Source organism: Clarias gariepinus, chromosome 4 (genome assembly GCF_024256425.1).
Source record: "Clarias gariepinus isolate MV-2021 ecotype Netherlands chromosome 4, CGAR_prim_01v2, whole genome shotgun sequence".
NCBI classification, from domain to species: domain Eukaryota; kingdom Metazoa; phylum Chordata; class Actinopteri; order Siluriformes; family Clariidae; genus Clarias; species Clarias gariepinus.
Window position 1 is genome coordinate 26,019,687 of NC_071103.1, and position 18,711 is coordinate 26,038,397.

Here is an 18,711-nt window from a genome sequence, read left to right on the forward strand (position 1 = left end):
AAAGTGTAATCAGCACTGAGTCAACTTGAATTTCAGATAGGATGACTGTAATCATTATGTTCATTTAAACTGATAAATAGGACGACATTGTAATTTTTTGTCAGTATATCATTGCACATCTTTTATGGCTTCTACCATAGAATAACTGCTGATGGGCAGATTAATGAATAAAGAGTGGGTTGAGCACTGAAACGTCCTTCAGAACTGTAATGAGGGATGACTGGGTGTCTCTGTGTGTTACTTTCTAAAAGTCAGCAGTTTAGTGACTGCAAGGTCATTACAGCACTTCAGTGGAATAATCAATAAAACCCCAAGGTGGTGTCAGTGAAAGTTTCCACTTTCAGATATTGTGTATGTGCATGCATGCATGCGTGCCAGTGTGTGTGCGAGTTTGTGTTTTAAGGATAGGAATATCTGACAGTTTTGACATGGTGAGGATATTTAGCTGAGCTTTTTTTTTTTTTTTTTTTTTGCTGTAACTTTTACTGTAGCTTTTATTTAAATATTTAAATCGTTGTTGTTTTTTTCCTGAGTCGAAGGCTGGGCATAGGTCTAGGTGTTGCACAGTATTAATTAGCTACATTAAATATTATGTCTGTAGATAGTTGTATAGATTAAGGGAGAGAGAGAGACTATTATTATTATTATTATTATTATTGTTGTTGTTTTCACAAGTGTCACTTTATTTGCTAAAGCTAAAAGTGTGTGCTATTTTAATATATATATATATATATATATATATATATATATATATATATATATATATATATATATATATAATAAACATTTGCATATATATAGGCCTAGTATATACAAATGTTTATATTTGTCATGCCAATAAAGCACCATTGAATCCTCAATCTTGACTCTTGAGAGAGAGAGAGAGAGAGAGAGAGAAGAGCATATACATATATATTAACCCCAAGGTGGTTAATATTATTTTTTTAGTACATACTGTTAATTTTATTACAATATATCAGGTACTTTGCATGCCAGCTGTCATACAGGTCCTGCATATCAACCTTCAGTTTAAGAATCAGCTTTAGAGGCCCCATTTCCAAACCAACAAAACAGGATCCACATCCACACCCGAGATTCCCACCCATGTCTGTAAATCTAACAAGTAGTGTCTTAACTCTTTATATTCAAGCTTTGTCATTCTGATATTTCACAACTTTGCTTTGTTTGAATGCCAACCACCTTCACCTTTCCAAACATCACTGGCTAATATGTGTGTGTGTGTGTGTGTGTGTGTGTAAAAGAGAGAGAGAGAGAGAGAGAGAGAGAATTAGGGATAGCATAAAAACAATATATAGCAAATTAATCTTAAAATATATGTTGTCTTGTAGTTATCTCATCCAGCCCTGAAAGAACTCGGAAAAGCTCTAGGCCTGGTTTTTCTCATCAGCTGCTTTTGTATAAAAAGGGTATAATTCAAACTGGAAAAAATAAGGATTTGAGAAAGCTGGAAGCCTTGTTGTTGTTGTTTTTTTTTTTAGTTTGCTCTGTTGTTATCCATGGAAGATCCTCAGTCCCCTTCTCAGTCCGTGCCCGTGTGATGTAGAGCGGGGTGTGAACTGAGATGGGGCAGGAGGGTGGGAGGAGAGAGAGAGAGAGGGAGAGGGAGAGAGAGAGAGATGACTGGATATACGAGTCTGAGCCACTTTCTTCGCCTGTTTAATTGTTGAAAGCTGAGAACCGCAACACGCGGTGACTTATATCGGGAAAACAGAACAGGGGCATTTCCCTCACAATCATGAGTATGGGCTTCTGGATTTAGAGAGATCGCAAGGCGTATCTCCTGTGGCATTTCTGTGGATAAAATTCCCACGACATCAAGGACTGATCTTATGCTGATTAACGACAGATCGCGAAAGCACGTTCCGGGGAACAGGGTGCAGACTTCCCTGATGTCGGCATGTTGTGGATCCTGTGCAGATTACGTGGGAGCTCACTGTGAACGAGACTGGAGTGCTGTTTCAATAAAGCAAAACTGAAAACCACAAGGAAGCATCGGTGCATTTGGGATTTTACTGCTCTCTGTGACAGACTGCGTTTCAGGGCAGAAGAAAATCACCACGTTTTTTTTGTTTTTTTTTTAACCCCCAGTGTGACACTTTGGGACATCGGACGCCTGGCTACAATGGCACAATGTGCGCTACTGACTGTGTCAGATGGAAGAAAGCGTCTGTTTTCATTTGTGGTTTAGCCAATCCGCATTTCCACGTTTCACGCCATGCACACAGCCTCTCTCTCTCTCCGTCCGTCCTGAGAGCGCAACATGTATTTCCTGTAAGTGTTTCTTCCTCTCCTTTTCCCACGGACGACTGTGGATCCTTCGGCGTAATGGACGGATAGCGAACACACGACGAACGCAAACAAGCGGAATTCACTTAGCAGTCATGTGAAAGCGGGATGATATACGACGTTAAACCACGAAGGCCATTTTGATAACGGCAGAGGCTTTCCGTGCAATATTGCATTGCGTTTTCGTTAGCGTCTCAGTCATATCCATTGGACTTCTTCTTCTTCTTGGGAAAACGCAGTCACCTGAGCTTAATTTTACTTCTCCAAAGCATGTGTTACACCTGAAAGAGGAGAAGAATAATTTCATCGCTTCCTTCCTGAATCCTGCGTTCATTGTCTCCGCGAGGCTTCACCATGGAAACCTGGCGCGAGCGACCATGATGGCAAACCGGGCAGGAAGCACACACAGCGGCTCATATGTAAACAACCATGGCTAGAGGGACACATCTCTCCTAAACAGACCCCCTCCCCTATATGGACAACTGAGATGCAGTCTGTGGCCTGCCTGCTTTTTGCACATCTTCCTGAAAAAAAAAAGTGTTTCTGTACTAGGCTACTATTTCAAATGCCAAAGTGTTAATTCTTACAAGTAACCAACAAAAAAAACCCAGATTGATGACAAGAATTTGTGTGAAATAAAATAAATGTACGTGCAAGATCCAGTTCCACTGCAGGGAGTGACGATCAGGAGACCACACTGTCTGCAGATGTAATTCTCAGGTCGAAAGCTTGTTTGACATGGGTGTTAAGAGGGTGCCAGACAAGCCAGCACAATGCACTTGTAATGTCCTGTTTAGGAACTGGTTATTTAAAGAGTAACAGAAACAATAAGGATCTATTTTTCATTCTCCATTTAGTGTATTGGGTCTTCAAAATGCCTCGGAACCGGGCCTTCTCCGAGCCAGAATACTCTGCTGAGTATTCGGCAGACTGCTCGGTCACGTTGCCATCTGATCCAGGCCAAGCAGTGGGAAGAACCCATGAGGTCACCGTGCGTAACTCAGGCTGCTGTTTGTGTCTCCCTCGTTTTATGCGTCTCACATTCACCCCAGATTCACTAGAGAACCTTTACCAGACCTATTTTCGGAGACAGCGGCATGAAACCCTGCTGGTCTTGGTGGTGTTTGCAGCCCTCTTTGACTGCTATGTTATTGTTATGTGTGCTGTGGTCTATACCACTGATAAGCTGGCGTCAGTGGCAGTGGCCTGTGTAGCATTAGCTGTGGACATTGTGCTTTACTTACTGTGTCGCTATGGCCTTCTGCCTGAGCGGATTTCTCGCCGGCTAGTGCCCTATGCCCTGTGGGTGCTCATAGATGCCCAGATCTTCTGTTATTTAGGATTGAACTTTGCCCGCTTCCATCAGGCCAGTGACACAGTAGGCTGGCAGGCCTTCTTCAGCTTCTCCTTCTTTTTGACATTACCTTTACGATTGACACCTATAGTGCTCATCACAGCTGTTTCATGTGGTGTGCATACATTGGCGCTGGGCGTCACCATCGCGCAGCAGCAGCAAGATGACATCCAAGGAGCTGCTCTTGGGAGACAGGTCAGGGCACTGGGGACAAAAATGAAAGTTTAAATTGCTTAGGCTAAGTCATTCTAACATTCTGAAAATGAGATCATAAGATCAAAAAAATTGGGAGGTGTATTAAGTATGAGTAAGCATATTATTTAAATTAATCAGAATGATCATTAACAACGACACTTGCTTTGAACAACAAGGCTATCAGTATGTGTTTCAGCAATTATTAGCACCCGGTTTCTTGTCAGATATTAATCAGTTGTAAAACCACTGGTAATGGTTACTCAACATCATGGGGAAATTAAACTTAATAATATCCAGCTGAAGCACCAGCTTGAGCTTGAAATTTATATTTTAATCACATTATCACCACAATTAACCAGTTGGCTCTTCAAAATATAGCACACTTCACATCTCACACAACTTTTCAGTGTTACATTCATCTTAGCTACCCCATACCGACACTTTTAGGCTAAATGTTAATACAACTATGTCAAAATAAATGTTTGATAGGAATACAGCATACATTTCATGGTTGAGCTGAGCTTAATTTTCCCTACATTCCACAATACAGGCACATAACATTACATTGCAACTGCGAGGCAAAAAAAATATAGGTTTTTCCTTGTCCGTGGATGCATCCATTTGTCACTATACAGGTGACATCAGTTATCCATCCATTTGCATATACTTAAGGAGATGGCTCAAGCAGATGGAAATTGTTCTATCTATTATGTGGTTTTATCTACCATGAGGACAAGGACTTAAAATCACGGTTCCTGGACATTTGTGTCTTTGATCCTTTTTGTATTAGCAAAGGTTAAATATCTCCTAGAATGTGAAACAATACTGTCACACTGTCCAGCCTGGTTATGAAACTACATACAGTACATAGATAGCTGCAATTCCGGGCTAATGATATCTGCTGTGGCGCACTTGGTCCAGATCGTAGTGTCATGTTTGGTGAATGTCATGGGTCATTAAATTCATAGGACTTTTGGTCAGAGGGTTCCAAATGACTAATAACAATTAGTACTCTCAGATTTATTCTGCCTTCTAAAACCCAGCCACCAGTAAAAAAATCTGTGTTACAGGTAAGAAGCAAATGAAGAAATCCTTAAAGCTGGCTTAATTTCTTTTATTTGTACTTACATCTGTTTTCATACTTTTTATATAAAATCACCTGCATGAACAAGCTTAATAAAACACCAAATATTTACTGTCGGTCATATTAACTGCAGATGAATTTACTGGAAGTAATTAATATTAGCTCTTATTGAGAGAAAGTAGAGATGTTTAAAATTTAGAACCATCCTGATTTATTACCTAATAATCCAATTGTAGTGTCTGTCTTTTGATAAGTAATTGATAGCTTAAAAGCGCTAACAATTTCTAGCCTGATAAACTCTTATGTAAGAGATGCTTGAACATATAAGACCGATCGAAATTAAAGTCCAACAATAATATTAAAAAGATAATCATAATGAAAATTTAGATTGTTTTTATTGACGAAATGACATTGGAAATTTCATTGGAAATACAGTACTGTGCAAAAGTAATGTTGTTGTATATGTTTATCATGACTGAATTATTATGTAAAAAAAAAAAAAAAAAATATATATATATATATATATATATATATATATATATATATATCCAAACATGAATTATAAATTAATAAACAAATGAGAACATTTACATGCCTGTAAAGAAAATATCTTACATGACAGACCAGTTTTCAGGTGAAAAACTAAAAAACTAAAAAATAATTTAGTCTCCTGAGTTTTGCATAAAAATAAAAAGGATCAAATGTGAAAAAATTACCAGAGTGCTGTGGCATATTCTCCAGCACACTCAGTAAAACCTAACAGCTGTTTTACTTAAAAACTGCACAAATCTGTAACTAACATTAATGATTATTTTTAAGCAAAGAGTTTTCATACTAAATATTGACTATTTTATTTGATTACTCTTTAATGCTCTTTACAGAAGTTTATTTTATGTGGAAATGTTTTCAAAGGATTTTTTGTTCGGATGTGCCTTTGCACAGTAATTAGATAATATTCCTGAGAACATGAGTTCTTCAGGTAACTTTGACACACTTGCTCCTTTAAATTTTCATGCAACACCCAGCAGGTTTTTTTTTTTTTCAATCTACAAACTGGTCTGTCACGTTGCTTTCTTTACAGGCATGCAAATATGCTTCTGTAATTTTATTTATTCATTTATCTAACCATCTATTTATTTTTAAGTTATGTTTGGAAATAGTGAATGTTTTTTTTTCACTGAGTGATATGTACCATTACTCAGTTACATTTTTTATGGATACAAAAGTAATGGTGTTATAGTTGTATTTATTTTGGTATTATATAGTTGTAAAAATAGTGAAAATGTGCCATTCATAAGCACATAAACAGACGTATATTTTACTAAATTATATAAGTTGACATTTTTATACTGTATTGAGCTGTGTCTGCTGGATACTTATGGTCTAAACTCTTTTTGGTGCAAACTGCAGCCTCAAGAGAATTGGCACAAAAACCCCCAGGGTTAGAATGCACTGCAGCAGGAGAATCTGAATTAGGGAATAAATTCTGTGCATTTTGTTTGCAGAATGGTAAAACCTACTCGACATTTGCTGATTTTTTTTTATTGAAGATCATTACATTTCCCTGTGAAACTGAAAATATATTCCCAGTATATTCTCAAGTTTATGCAAACAAGACAAGAACTATAGCCAACACAACACTCTAAGGAACAGGTTTCTTAATAATCTGAAGAGTTATACACTGAATATACAGTACAAGCAAGAGTTCACAAATTAAAAGCAGTTCAACATTGATTATTGTGCATGCCTTCTCATGAGAATGTGTTTCTATTAAAAATGTGATTGTGCTGTAATTTAGGTCAAAAGGTATTTATGTTACACTTTTCTTTTTTTTTAGCTTTTGGCCAACATCTTGATCTACACCTGTGCAATTACTGTGGGGCTCATGTCATATTACATGGCTGATCGCAAACACCGCAAGGCCTTTTTGGAGGCCAGGCAGTCTCTGGAGGTGAAGCTGAATTTAGAGGAACAGAGTCAGCAGCAGGTAAGCTTTTTTCCTGTGGCGGTGCTTTTCAAACTGCAAATCTTTGGAGGACAATTAATATTTAGTTTATCTGTAAAAGTAATTAAATTACATTAAATATATTTTAATATGATATTAAAGTATATTAAAAGGGGATTAATATTTCAGTGAGAAATAACTCTTTACTGTTTTAGAACCTTAGAACATTAAGCTGTATTGAGCGCTGTATGATGTTTAGATAAACATGAAGGACATTTAGGTATGATCTTGAGAATAGGTCGTAGTCTGGAAGAAGCTGATTAGTCAACTACTATCTTAAAAAGTGTGAGGTTGTCTTTTTCGGTTGCTTTGTGTAGGACTATTTGAGAACGATCATGTTAAAGAGATTGATTGTGAGTGGTGCAACGGCTGTATGTTTCAACAGTGTAGTAACTGTGGGAATTCAGGGGTAAGGGTTAATCATGAATGTACAAAATGGTGATTTAGTTTTTTATGTTGCACCAGGGGTACTGTACTGTACTGTGTTTGTTACCTGTATTGTAAACCACATGATCTCTCCTGGTATTGCAACTGTGTGCTCAGCGTGTTTGTACAAGGGGTGGGAATCTCTAGACACTTCACAGTTTGGTTTAATTTCGATCCAAGGTGTCATAATGTGATTCTAAAATAAATCTTCATTCATCTTGGTAATTGAGGTCTTTTGATGTTCTAAAATAAACATTTCCTGAATTTGTTGTTTTAGAAGGAAAAAGTTGGGGCTGTAGAAAAGAAAATCTAGCTTTAAACTTTTTATGATAGGAACACATAGTCTACTTTATTTATGAGAAGTGGTACAAATTAAATTTAGTTTTAGTTCTAAATCTTTAAATAATAAAAATGAAAATGCAAATTTCACAGACTTTATGGATATGTCAGAATTTGTCTGGTACTTATTTAAGTTTTTGTCAAAAAATAAACAGTTTATTTTGAAGTAGAGCTATTGTAAAGCAGTCTTCATAACTCCATGCTCCATGGCTGGAAGGCTGAAAAAGTGCAACAGTCAGTGCTCTCAGGGAGAGACATATACGTTCTACCTTCCTCATGTATAAGCTGCAGCTGGAAAAGATATGGTGACAGCCTTTATGCTTTACTAAGGAACTACAGTATGTGTACGATTCGTAGGTGGTGGAAAGGTAGAGGATGGTGGGTATTGGTAATGTTAGAGTTTGGGAAATACATTGCATCTTAGATCATTTTTCCCCATCCTGAGTGCGTGCCTTGTTATGAGTATGCACACTATGGATGTGTGTGTGCGTGCCTGCCTGCATGCGTGCGCATGTGCATGTGTGTGCGCTTGTGTGTATTTACAGAGTCAGCAGTCAATTCCTCCCTCTCTTTGGTCTCCCAGCTGTAGCCACTGGGCTTTCTTGATTATTTCTATATATGGTGCAAACAGTTGCTGCTAACAAGGGTTTGGGGGGTGGAGGGTGTTGGGGGATAGAGGGTGGTGCCGTAGGATGTAGGAAGGAAGTATGAATTGGTGTGTGTGTCTGTGTGTGTGTATGTGTGTGTGTGTGTGTGTGTGTGTGTCTGTTTGTGTCTGTGTATGTGTGTGTGTGTGTGTGTGTGTGTGTGTGTGTGTGTGAGTGAGTGAGTGAGTGACTGTGCACGTGTGTGTGCATGTGTGCCAATGTGTGTATGGAGTGTGTATGAGACAGAGAGGGAGGGGGGGAATGCACTGATAGCACCATAACCCCTCTGAATACTAATAGAGGAACAAGGGCTGCTGGGAGACAGAGCCTGCCAGCCAATCAAGGAGCATCCGGCGGCTGCAGGTTGCCATGACGACAAGCCTCCTGAGACAGTGTCAACTGTAATCACACTTCTGACTATCTCCTCTTGATTTGTTATGCCTTTTATTTGCTTTTTACAGCTAGACTCTAAAATATACAGATCTGTTACACAGTCTGTCCTTCTCCTGCACTGAAGTTTGAGTCTTTGTGTGTGTGTCTATTTGGTGAAACAGGGTTAATTAATTTATTTTTTTAGGTTATTTATTTTAATATTACGACAATTTAGTAGGGACACTAAAGTGTATACAGTTCCGTAATTTGTTGAACATAATTTCTTGAATGTTCTCGACATGTTTTTATTTAGCCAATAATGTTAGGCTTGGTTATTTGATGTTGTTGCCATAGGATATAAGGACATGCATTGTTGAATAGGGTTGACGGTCAGGGCATTTAGCTCTGAACAATTTATAATATTGTCGTACTGCAGATTTAATTCATGTCAAGGAAGAAATGATTTATAGCTAGTCCATCAACCTTATACAAGCTGAAAGGTCGTGCTTTAGGGCAAGTGCAAACCTTCAGGATGATATTATATCTGACCGTGCGCATGATCATACGCCTTTGCTCTAACTTGCACCGTGATGCTGTTACTCTGCACACAGCAACGTCTACTGCTGTCTATTCTGCCCAAGCACATAGCAGATGAGATGCTACATGACATGAAAAAAGAGGCCAGTCAGAAAGAGATGCAGCAGTTCAACACTATGTACATGTATCGCCATGAAAATGTTAGGTGAGTCCCATACACCCATCACAGTACACCGTGGAAAGCAAAAAGTAAAAAAAGGTAAACAGTTAATGCTGGAGTTTCTAAATGCAATTGTGTATATTGTGTTTCTTTTGCAGTATTCTGTTTGCAGACATCGTGGGTTTCACCCAGCTCTCTTCTTCCTGTAGTGCACAGGAGCTAGTCAAGCTGCTCAATGAGCTGTTCGCCCGTTTTGACAAACTGGCTGCTGTAAGTGACTGCTTCCCTCCACATGTGTCCCACTGAGAACGCGTGTGAACTTTGTTAACTTTTTAATGTAGTGCATCTTTAGTTTACTACAGACATTAACTGAAGCGCTTTTCAATATTAAGGAAACACAATTTTTCTCAAGACATAGTCTGGGCCAGTCAAGACCTGTTTAATTATTTATCCCAATTAAGTGATAATCTGGAACACAAAGCGCGTTGCAGAAATAGATTCTGGCTAGGATACCAGTCCGTTGCAAGGCACCATGCACACAAACATTCATACGTCTTATTCACACTTAAGCCTTATTTCATAGGAAAAGTTGTAGCAGGTTGGAGGAAACTAGAGAACATGGAAGAAACCAAGTTGGATACATGAGAACATGTGACACTATGCACAGACACTGCAATGCTGCCTGGTCTGTGTCAATGAGTTTCTGTTTGAATTTTACTCCTCTAGAAATATCACCAACTGAGGATTAAGATCCTTGGGGACTGCTACTACTGTATCTGTGGCCTTCCAGATTACCGGGAAGACCACGCAGCCTGCTCCATAATGATGGGATTGGCCATGGTGGAAGCCATTTCGTATGTCACCCAGCACCATGTCTTTTGAATGATACTCATAAATTAACAAATAACTGTTGTTAGATAGGAGTGCTCTTCTTAATATTCATTCTTGTGTATAAAGTATACGTGTTGTTTAAGCTGAAACATAACTTCTTAAAATGACAGGCTCACATGCCGTTCATTTGCATGTCGATTTCAGCTACGTTCGAGAGAAAACACAGACAGATGTTGACATGCGTGTCGGGGTGCATTCTGGGACGGTTCTTGGCGGGGTGCTGGGCCAGAAGCGCTGGCAGTACGATGTCTGGTCCACAGATGTCACAGTGGCCAATAAAATGGAGGCTGGAGGTATACCTGGGTAAGTCCCGAACAGCAATTAAAAGAGCCTACATATGGAAGGATGTTCACTACTTGTTGTGTTCTTTATACTGTAGAAATGTGGCTGTATCCTGTTCCCTTGTACTTATTTCACTAGGCGGGTACACATCTCGCAGAGCACACTTGAGTGTCTTCATGGTGAATTTGATGTAGAGCCAGGGAATGGAGGTGAACGCTGTGAATATCTGAGGGAGAGAGGCATAGAGACGTACCTGGTTGTCGTTCCCAAAGGGCCAGTGAGCAAGAATGGCATTAATGGAGTGGTGAGTGTTACTTCATATTTACAATCCAATTATTTTTGTTCTGTTGGTGAAACTGCAGTTTGCGCTTTTCTGCCTTTTCTGTCTTTCATTCTTAGTTTTTCTTCCAGAAGCTGTCGGTGACCTCATCTAATGGGAACTCTCCTCTACTGATCAACACTACAGAATGTAACGGCAGCGTACACACAGCCTGCACCACACCTGAAGAACCAGAGGAGCTGGACACACGGGTAACCTTACAGTTCTAAACAAGATATTTCTGTCCATTCTGGAGTTGTTGATGACAGTGGTAGGATGTACAGTACACTTGTACTAAAAAAAGAAACCCCACATATTCTATACCAGGCTGCACTTGTGTATGCGTTTGTGTGTTTAGGTGGTGAATCCCTCGTTTCCAAACCCACGGCGGCGTCTTCGTTTGCGAGACCTGGCAGAGCGAGTTATTGATGCTCAGGAAAATGAGCAGGAGCTAAACAAACTTCTTAATGAAGCCCTCCTGGAGAGAGAGACAGTGCAGGCGTGAGTACTGTTAAGTCTTTATTTTTTATGTCACGTGAATGTGCCGTATATTTTGCACATATTAAGCTGATAGGGACGATATTGACCTAAAATGTTGGATTATTTTCAGGTTAGATTTGAAATGATAATATGTGACACACGTTATGCAATAACTGCTTAACATGTTAAAGTGTAAATATTGAAATCATCTAAAACTTATTAGCAACCTTAAAGCACCCTTACTATTTGCACTACAAAATGCTTCACTTGTGTATTGTGTATTCGTTTTAACCTTTCTGTTATTATTTCTGTAAGCACAGCAACAGTAGTAACTGAGGGATTATTTCCTGTTTTCCACTGTCACTTTGGCTCTTTATGTTTGTCTTAGATTAAAGGGAAAGTACACTAACCGCCTTTCATTGCGCTTTGTGAACCCTGAACTGGAGACGCGATTTTCAGTCGAAAAGGAGAAGCAGAGCGGAGCCGCCTTCAGCTGTTCCTGTGTAGTGCTGCTTTTTACAGCAGCAATTGAGGCACTTATGGACCCTCTGTGAGTCACATCGCACTGCACATTTTCTTTTCTTCATGGACCAATTACGTACATGTATGCCAGACTGCATTAAGTAGCTTGCCGTTAACAAAAGGAACGTCCATATAGTAATGGCAGTGTGCAACCGGCATGCTTTTTAGATCAATAATACAGAAAGCTTCAAACTATAGAAGACAGTAAGATGGTAGAGATAACAATCTCTGATGTAGATCACATCCTAAAATAAACTCTTTTCCCATAATTGGAGGATGTGTATCTACAGTATAAAGAGCCATGAATGTTTTGTATTTGCCAATCGTGACCTTTGACATGTGTTGCTATATGGTGAAACAGTAAACATTAATTAATTACTATGGTCAAAATGCAATTTCCGTTTTCGTGCAAATCAAACAAAACACAGCTCATGCTTACGTACAGTTTTCTGCACTTACAAAGTTTAGCTTAAAAGAATGCAGATAATAGTGAGCAATTATAATAGTAATTAATACTAATGACTTTTCCTATTCTAGTTGTCTCTTTATCGCCTCTTAATGTCTGCTGTACATCTTGACAGGTTGATAGCCAACTATGTGACTCTAGCTGTGGGGGAAGTGCTGCTGCTGATTCTCACCATCTGCTCCCTGGCAGCCATTTTCCCACGGGTGAGTGACCCAGCACTGTAGCCAGACACACACCACATGTACATGTTGTTTTTTTAGGATCTGGAACTTATTGTTAGTTGACCTTTTTTTTTTTTTGGCCAAGTAGACCACTTATATAGTATTACTGACATGCATTTGATCCAACATTATTAGTCAGGTCACTGCACTTTTAATTAATAAAGGTCTGTAGCAGTATTGACGGTACTGTACTAAACATGCATAAAACGATCATTGTTAATAATGGAAACACCACTGGATACAGTTAAGGAGAGGACCCAGACACAGCATTACGTATCCAGTACAGAGGATTTTGTCTTTAAAAGTATAATAAGAAAAGTATAACAAGAACATGAAAGCAGTGACTTGACACAGTGTTTTACTGTAGATTGAACAAAATATGAAATACCCTAATGAATGATTCATAAGAAAGTGTAAAGAGGAATAAACATGGTCATAATGTATACAGGCGGCACGGTGGCTTAGTGTTTAGTCTTGCACCTCCAGGTCCTGGGTTCGATTCCCGCATTAGGTCTGTGTGCATGGAGTTTGCATGTTCTTTCCGTCCTTGGTGGGTTTCCTCTGGGTTTGCCGGTTTCCTGCCACAGTCAAAAGACATGCAGATTAGGATGATTGGCATTCCCAAATTGCCTGTAGTATGTGAATGTGCGTGTGAGTGTTGCCCAAGGGTCCTACCATGGTTGTACAAAATGGGAATAAATGCAATGGTTACCATTTATTTTCATGGTTCCTAGATGGATGGATAATGTATTTAAGTCACAAAGGCAAATGTAACAAGATTATTCTATAGGTTTTTTAAACAATGAGCTTATATCAGTTAGCCATTAAAGCTCAAGGCATTTTAGCTATTATTTGTTTTGCTGTTTTTTTTATACAGATATATAGGGCTCAGGATTGTGCAGTATGAAGTATGACACACTCTTTCAGCACAAAATAGGCAAAATTAATGAACTAGTTATTAGTTACATTTTAACCAACTTCCCCAAACACGACTGAGCGAAAAATTAGAAACTGGGTCACAAAGGCAAAGAAATAGAACAATAACGTGTTTCTATGGTTGTTTTCAGGTTGTTTCTATAACCAAAAAATAATAATACTATGTTCATTTTGTGAGTTCTATATTTTTGGGTAGTGGTAAAATTTAATGCTTGTAAAAATTATGATAACTGACATATCTGAAAACCCAAATATGCAGTTTGAAGTCTGAAGCCTCCCCATTAACACACACCGGCGAGGCTTCTACATAAGTACATATATACTGTATATTTTTTATTTTCACTGACCTGTGCTGAGTTGCTGGCACGTATCCGTGTCGCTTGGGCTTCAAGGGTTTAATATAGTGTTATCTGATTGGTATCACTTATTATACAACATGTCATCGGTAAATATGTAAAATTTCTGCTTTCAGCCCCATGGCAACATGGATTTCTTATTTTTCAGTAGCTGCCTGAAGACATGGGAATTAAGCTCTGTAAAATTGTTACCTTTCTTTGCACTGTAAAGTCACATAATGGTCACATAAATCAACTTTTAGCACGTACATTCCCCCCGGGACACATGTAATGATCATGTTACTAACTGTAATTCAGTCACTTTAATAAGGATTGAAGCACCAGTGAGCTACAGTAGTCACTAAATAAAGTTCTGCATTCTGATATCATTAAGCCAATCCCGATATCACTTCGCTTGTTTTTTCAATAATGTTGTTTATGTTCCGCCTAAAAGAATTTGATGTGTGGGATAAATTACTTCTTTCAATGGCGCAGGTATTTCCTAAGAGACTGGTGTCATTCTCTACATGGATTGATCACACACGTTGGGCTCGCAACACTTGGGCCATGGCAGCCATATTCATCCTCACGCTGGCTGACATAATCGACATGGTGAGACTTGGGTGACTTACATAACCTGTGCAGATCAAATTTTTACTAAAACTAATACTAAGTCAAGCTGACTGGACTTGTGGTATCAAATTTTTTAAGGTGAATTGCTACTCATTCAAAGGGAAAACCTAGATCTTCCAAAACCTAATGGATTCCCTTGAATGAGTAATGGCTCAGTGGATGGAGTTTACATGTTCAGTTTCCCTCTGCTTGCTCCCACTGTTCATGAACATCTGTTGTAGAGTGATTGGTATTTCCAAATTGTCTGTGTATAATTGGGCTTGGGCCTGGGATCGTCTCTAGGCCAACAGGAAAACTGATGGAGGAACAAAATGTTTTCAAGATTTTGACACTGATCCAGTCTTGCTTATATTAGACAACTCAATCTCACCCTGTGTTTCAAACTTGTGTATCCCACTTGTAGCTAAGCTGCCAGCCTCCACACCCTGGTGGGGACGTTCCTCCAGCCCCAGGTGGACACGGCGGGTGTTTGGAGAACCCAAAATATTACACCTACATTGCTGTATTAGCACTGATTGCTACTACCATGCTGGTGCAGGTCAGCCACATGGTAAAACTTACTCTGATGCTACTGATCACTGTAGCCTCGGGAATCGTCAATATTTACAGTTGGAGGGACATCTTTGATCAGTATGATGTAACCCACTATAAGAAGTACAGGTGTGTACTGAGTCATTTTAGATTACGTTAATGAATGTTTTGCAATATACAATGATGTAAAATGTTAAATTGGGGGAAAGTTATTGCAGAAATTTTTCACAACATCTAAAGAGGTTGCTCTACAATGGTACACAGGGCAACAATATTTTTGGAACAAATGAATAGCAGGTACAAGGAGCACAATATAAAAGAAAAATACTAATTAATTATTATTATTATTATTATTATTATTGTTACTTTATAGCAAAAATTATTTAGAAATAATTTAAAACAAGAACAAATTCAGTAAAGCATATAATTGCACAATTTATTTGAACAGTATCATATTATTGCATTGCTCGATTATTATTATTATTATTATTATTTTCTCATTTAAATCAGAATCTGATGCTTTTTTTATGTTCCTGAGCAGAATATACCTCGTGCCATCCAAATATACGATGACTGTGATGATTTTTATTATGATGGTCAGTTTCTACTACTTTGCACGACATGTACGTGATTTTCCTCTATTCCTCTCTCAATGTTTTAACCTCAGTAATGACTTTAGAGTCACACTGTCTGTGACTTAATGTCCTTCTCTGTTACTTGATTTTGTCTTGTATGTGTTTCTTTCATTTACTTCATCTTAGGTGGAAAAACTGGCCCGAACGCTGTTTCTGTGGAAAATTGAGGTACATGAGCAGAAGGAGAAGGTGTACGAGATGAGACGCTGGAACGAGGCCCTGGTCACGAACATGCTTCCGGAGCATGTTGCCCGGCATTTTCTGGGCTCCAAAAAGAGGGATGAGGTGGAGTAATCTGTCTGGGCTGCTTGAGAAGATCAAATGAAAAAAAAATTAAAAGTACAGAAGTTTTCAAGAAAGTGTCTAAAAATATTTTACCCTTACAGGAACTGTACAGCCAATCCTATGATGAGATTGGGGTCATGTTTGCATCTATCCCAAATTTCTCTGACTTCTACACAGAGGAGAGCATTAATAATGGGGGTATTGAGTGTCTGAGGTTCCTCAATGAAATTATCTCTGACTTTGATAGTGTAAGTATCAAATTGTGTTTTTCATATTTTCCTTATTTAAGCGAATTTATTTTTACATCATTCAAAAGACAGATTTTCCATATGTGGCAGTATATGCTATATATGTCAATTTGTTATGTCTTCTGGTTTTTCTAGCTTTTGGATGAGCCTCAGTTTCGCTCTATAACCAAGATTAAGACTATCGGCAGCACTTATATGGCAGCATCAGGAGTCACTCCTGACACCAATGCTAATGGCTATGCTTGCATGAAGGTGAGGGTATCCAAATTGGGTTATTAAATTTAAAAGAAGTTTTTTTATAATTAATGTGAAAGATGTTAAAAATGTTTTTTCTTCTCAGCAAAAGGAGGAATTGTCTGATAGGGAGCGCTGGCAGCACTTGGCGGATCTGGCAGATTTTGCTTTGGCCATGAAAGTTACTCTGATGAACATTAATTATCAATCTTTTAACAACTTTATGCTTCGCATTGGTAGGTGTAAAACATTGTATTGCATACGAGAATCAATGTACAAAAATCATTGAGTACCATCTCTTCTCTAAAGGGCTAAATAAGGGTGCTGTTCTGGCTGGGGTCATAGGGGCTCGGAAGCCTCATTTCGACATCTGGGGCAACACCGTTAATGTGGCTAGTCGCATGGAGTCCACAGGAGTGATGGGAAACATTCAGGTGAACAGCATTTGCATTCAGAATTTAAAGCAGGCCAACAAAATAAACAAAAAATGGCCGGGAAGAAGTGGCCCATGTTACATTTTTACTAATAGCGACATGTTTGCTTTCTTTTTTATGTTAAATTAAATTTTGTTTAAGTTATTTTGACATCCCTGTTACAAGGTGACATGTTTTAATGTATGATAGGTCTTTTTATACTGAAACGAAAATGTTAGTTTCTCCCGTCACGTCTTTGTCAAAGATGTGAATCAAATGGCATTGTTCGTCCATGTGTTCATTTACATGAGTATGAATATATATATGAATGGAGGATGTCATAATGATAACAATTATAATTTCTTTTTAATTATGATCATTGTTTAAAATTGTCAGTAACTCAGTGTGTGTTGCCCCCAGGTGGTGGAAGACTGCTATAACATTCTTAAGGACTATGGCTTCCGTTTTGTGAGAAGAGGACCAATCTTTGTTAAAGGAAAGGGGGAATTGCTCACTTATTTTCTAAAAGGACGAGAAAAACAGGGTTCCTTCATCAATGGCTCCTCTGTCACACTGCCCCATCAGGTGGTGGACAGCTCTTGACCGACATGCACATAAAATCTGCAAATACAAAACTTCAAGCTAACCATCGCCCACTCAATATATGTAACATATTAAGTTAAACCTTTTATTGGGGAATTTCACAGATTTTAAAAATCTATTATAATTCACTTGATGAAAACCCAAGTCATGGACATTGAATAGAAGAGAAAAATTCCTAACATGTGTGATAGGAACCTGGGGTCATTTAAACAAAGTGGCATGTAAGTGATTTATATATATATATATATATATATATATATATATATATATATATATATATTTTTTTTTTTTTTTTTTTTCTGTTGGAAAAAAACTTTTATTGTACTTACACATTAAGTTTCACCTGTCCTTGTCTTTTCTTTTTCTTTATCTCTTATTTATTCTTCCTTATCCTTCTTTATCTTTTTTTGCAAGTTGCACTTTTTTAAATCTGTGTTCATACGTTAAAATCGATACCCCTTTCAGATTTTAAAAAATATTCTCTATGCTGCCAATTTAATAGGTAAAAAGTAAATAAACGAGTGGAATACTGCTCCTGTTTGATGTTTTCACTGGCTATAGCTTACAGGCTATATTAACAGCCAAAATGCCATTGTTTGGAAGTTATGCTTGCATGCTCTAAGCAAGAGTCAGAATGAGAACAAGACACAGAAGTAACCAAAGGATGCTAGTTTGTAGAAAAAGAAAAAAGTTGCAAAAAAAAAAAAAAAAAGAAAAATCCTAAAACTGCCTATAGTGTACCAGCCATGTATTTAGATCATTTTGTGCAAATTTTCTGTGAGGTAGGTTCTAGAGGCTTCACGCACTTCAAACTGCTGGTTCCTATCACTGCCATTGTAAATACTTAAAAGAAATGGTGCATATTTCATCAAAGAATAAAAAAAAAACGTTCTTTTCTTCTTAAAAGGTGGAATAAGGTAGACATTTTAGATATCTGTGGAATTCCCCTTAAAAAATATTGTTGCATATAAAAAAGGGAAGCAGATCACAGAGCGTAAAATGAGATTCTCTCTGGTCACTCAGGAGAAATATAGGGTCATACTGTACTTGGATCCTTTAAATAATAGCTAGTTGGATGGATGGGTGGATGGATGGAAAGAATGGATTTCCAAAATTTTTTTATCTGCTGAATCTGATAAACTGTTGTTTGTGTACAACACAGATTACAACCAGTAGATTTTGTAGACCCAGTGGATGCAAGGCAAGCTTGTACATGTTGACTTTTAAACAGATCCTATATAGTTTATTGTT

General features: G+C 38.1%; 1 protein-coding gene across 2 annotated transcripts; it reads left to right on the plus strand.

The window, feature by feature from the left end:
- The first annotated feature begins 1,507 nt into the window (after window positions 1-1,507).
- Window positions 1,508-17,740, plus strand: adcy3a (adenylate cyclase 3a). 2 transcript variants are annotated; one of them, XM_053493778.1, is made up of 20 exons: window positions 1,508-3,856; window positions 6,778-6,927; window positions 9,341-9,471; window positions 9,585-9,696; window positions 10,153-10,280; window positions 10,462-10,620; window positions 10,738-10,903; window positions 11,014-11,130; window positions 11,277-11,419; window positions 11,787-11,948; window positions 12,502-12,589; window positions 14,374-14,490; window positions 14,915-15,171; window positions 15,584-15,665; window positions 15,804-15,962; window positions 16,064-16,210; window positions 16,346-16,462; window positions 16,551-16,680; window positions 16,754-16,878; window positions 17,278-17,740. In XM_053493778.1, exons 1-20 carry the CDS (start codon window positions 3,092-3,094, stop codon window positions 17,458-17,460), a joined length of 3,438 nt encoding a protein of 1,145 aa, XP_053349753.1. In that variant the 5' UTR covers window positions 1,508-3,091; the 3' UTR covers window positions 17,461-17,740. The 2 variants fall into 2 exon arrangements, with proteins under 2 accessions (XP_053349753.1, XP_053349752.1); XM_053493777.1 differs by having other exon boundaries at window positions 1,509-3,856; window positions 11,011-11,130.
- Window positions 17,741-18,711: the final 971 nt, after the last annotated feature.

Coding starts and splice junctions, on each gene's coding strand:
- adcy3a (XM_053493777.1), top strand. CDS start 3,092: ATGTCCTGTTTAGGAACTGGTTATTTAAAGAGTAACAGAAACAATAAG. Junction 3,857..6,777: donor GAGCTGCTCTTGGGAGACAG/GTCAGGGCACTG, acceptor CTTTTTTTTTAG/CTTTTGGCCAACATCTTGAT. Junction 16,463..16,550: donor ATGGCTATGCTTGCATGAAG/GTGAGGGTATCC, acceptor TTTTCTTCTCAG/CAAAAGGAGGAATTGTCTGA.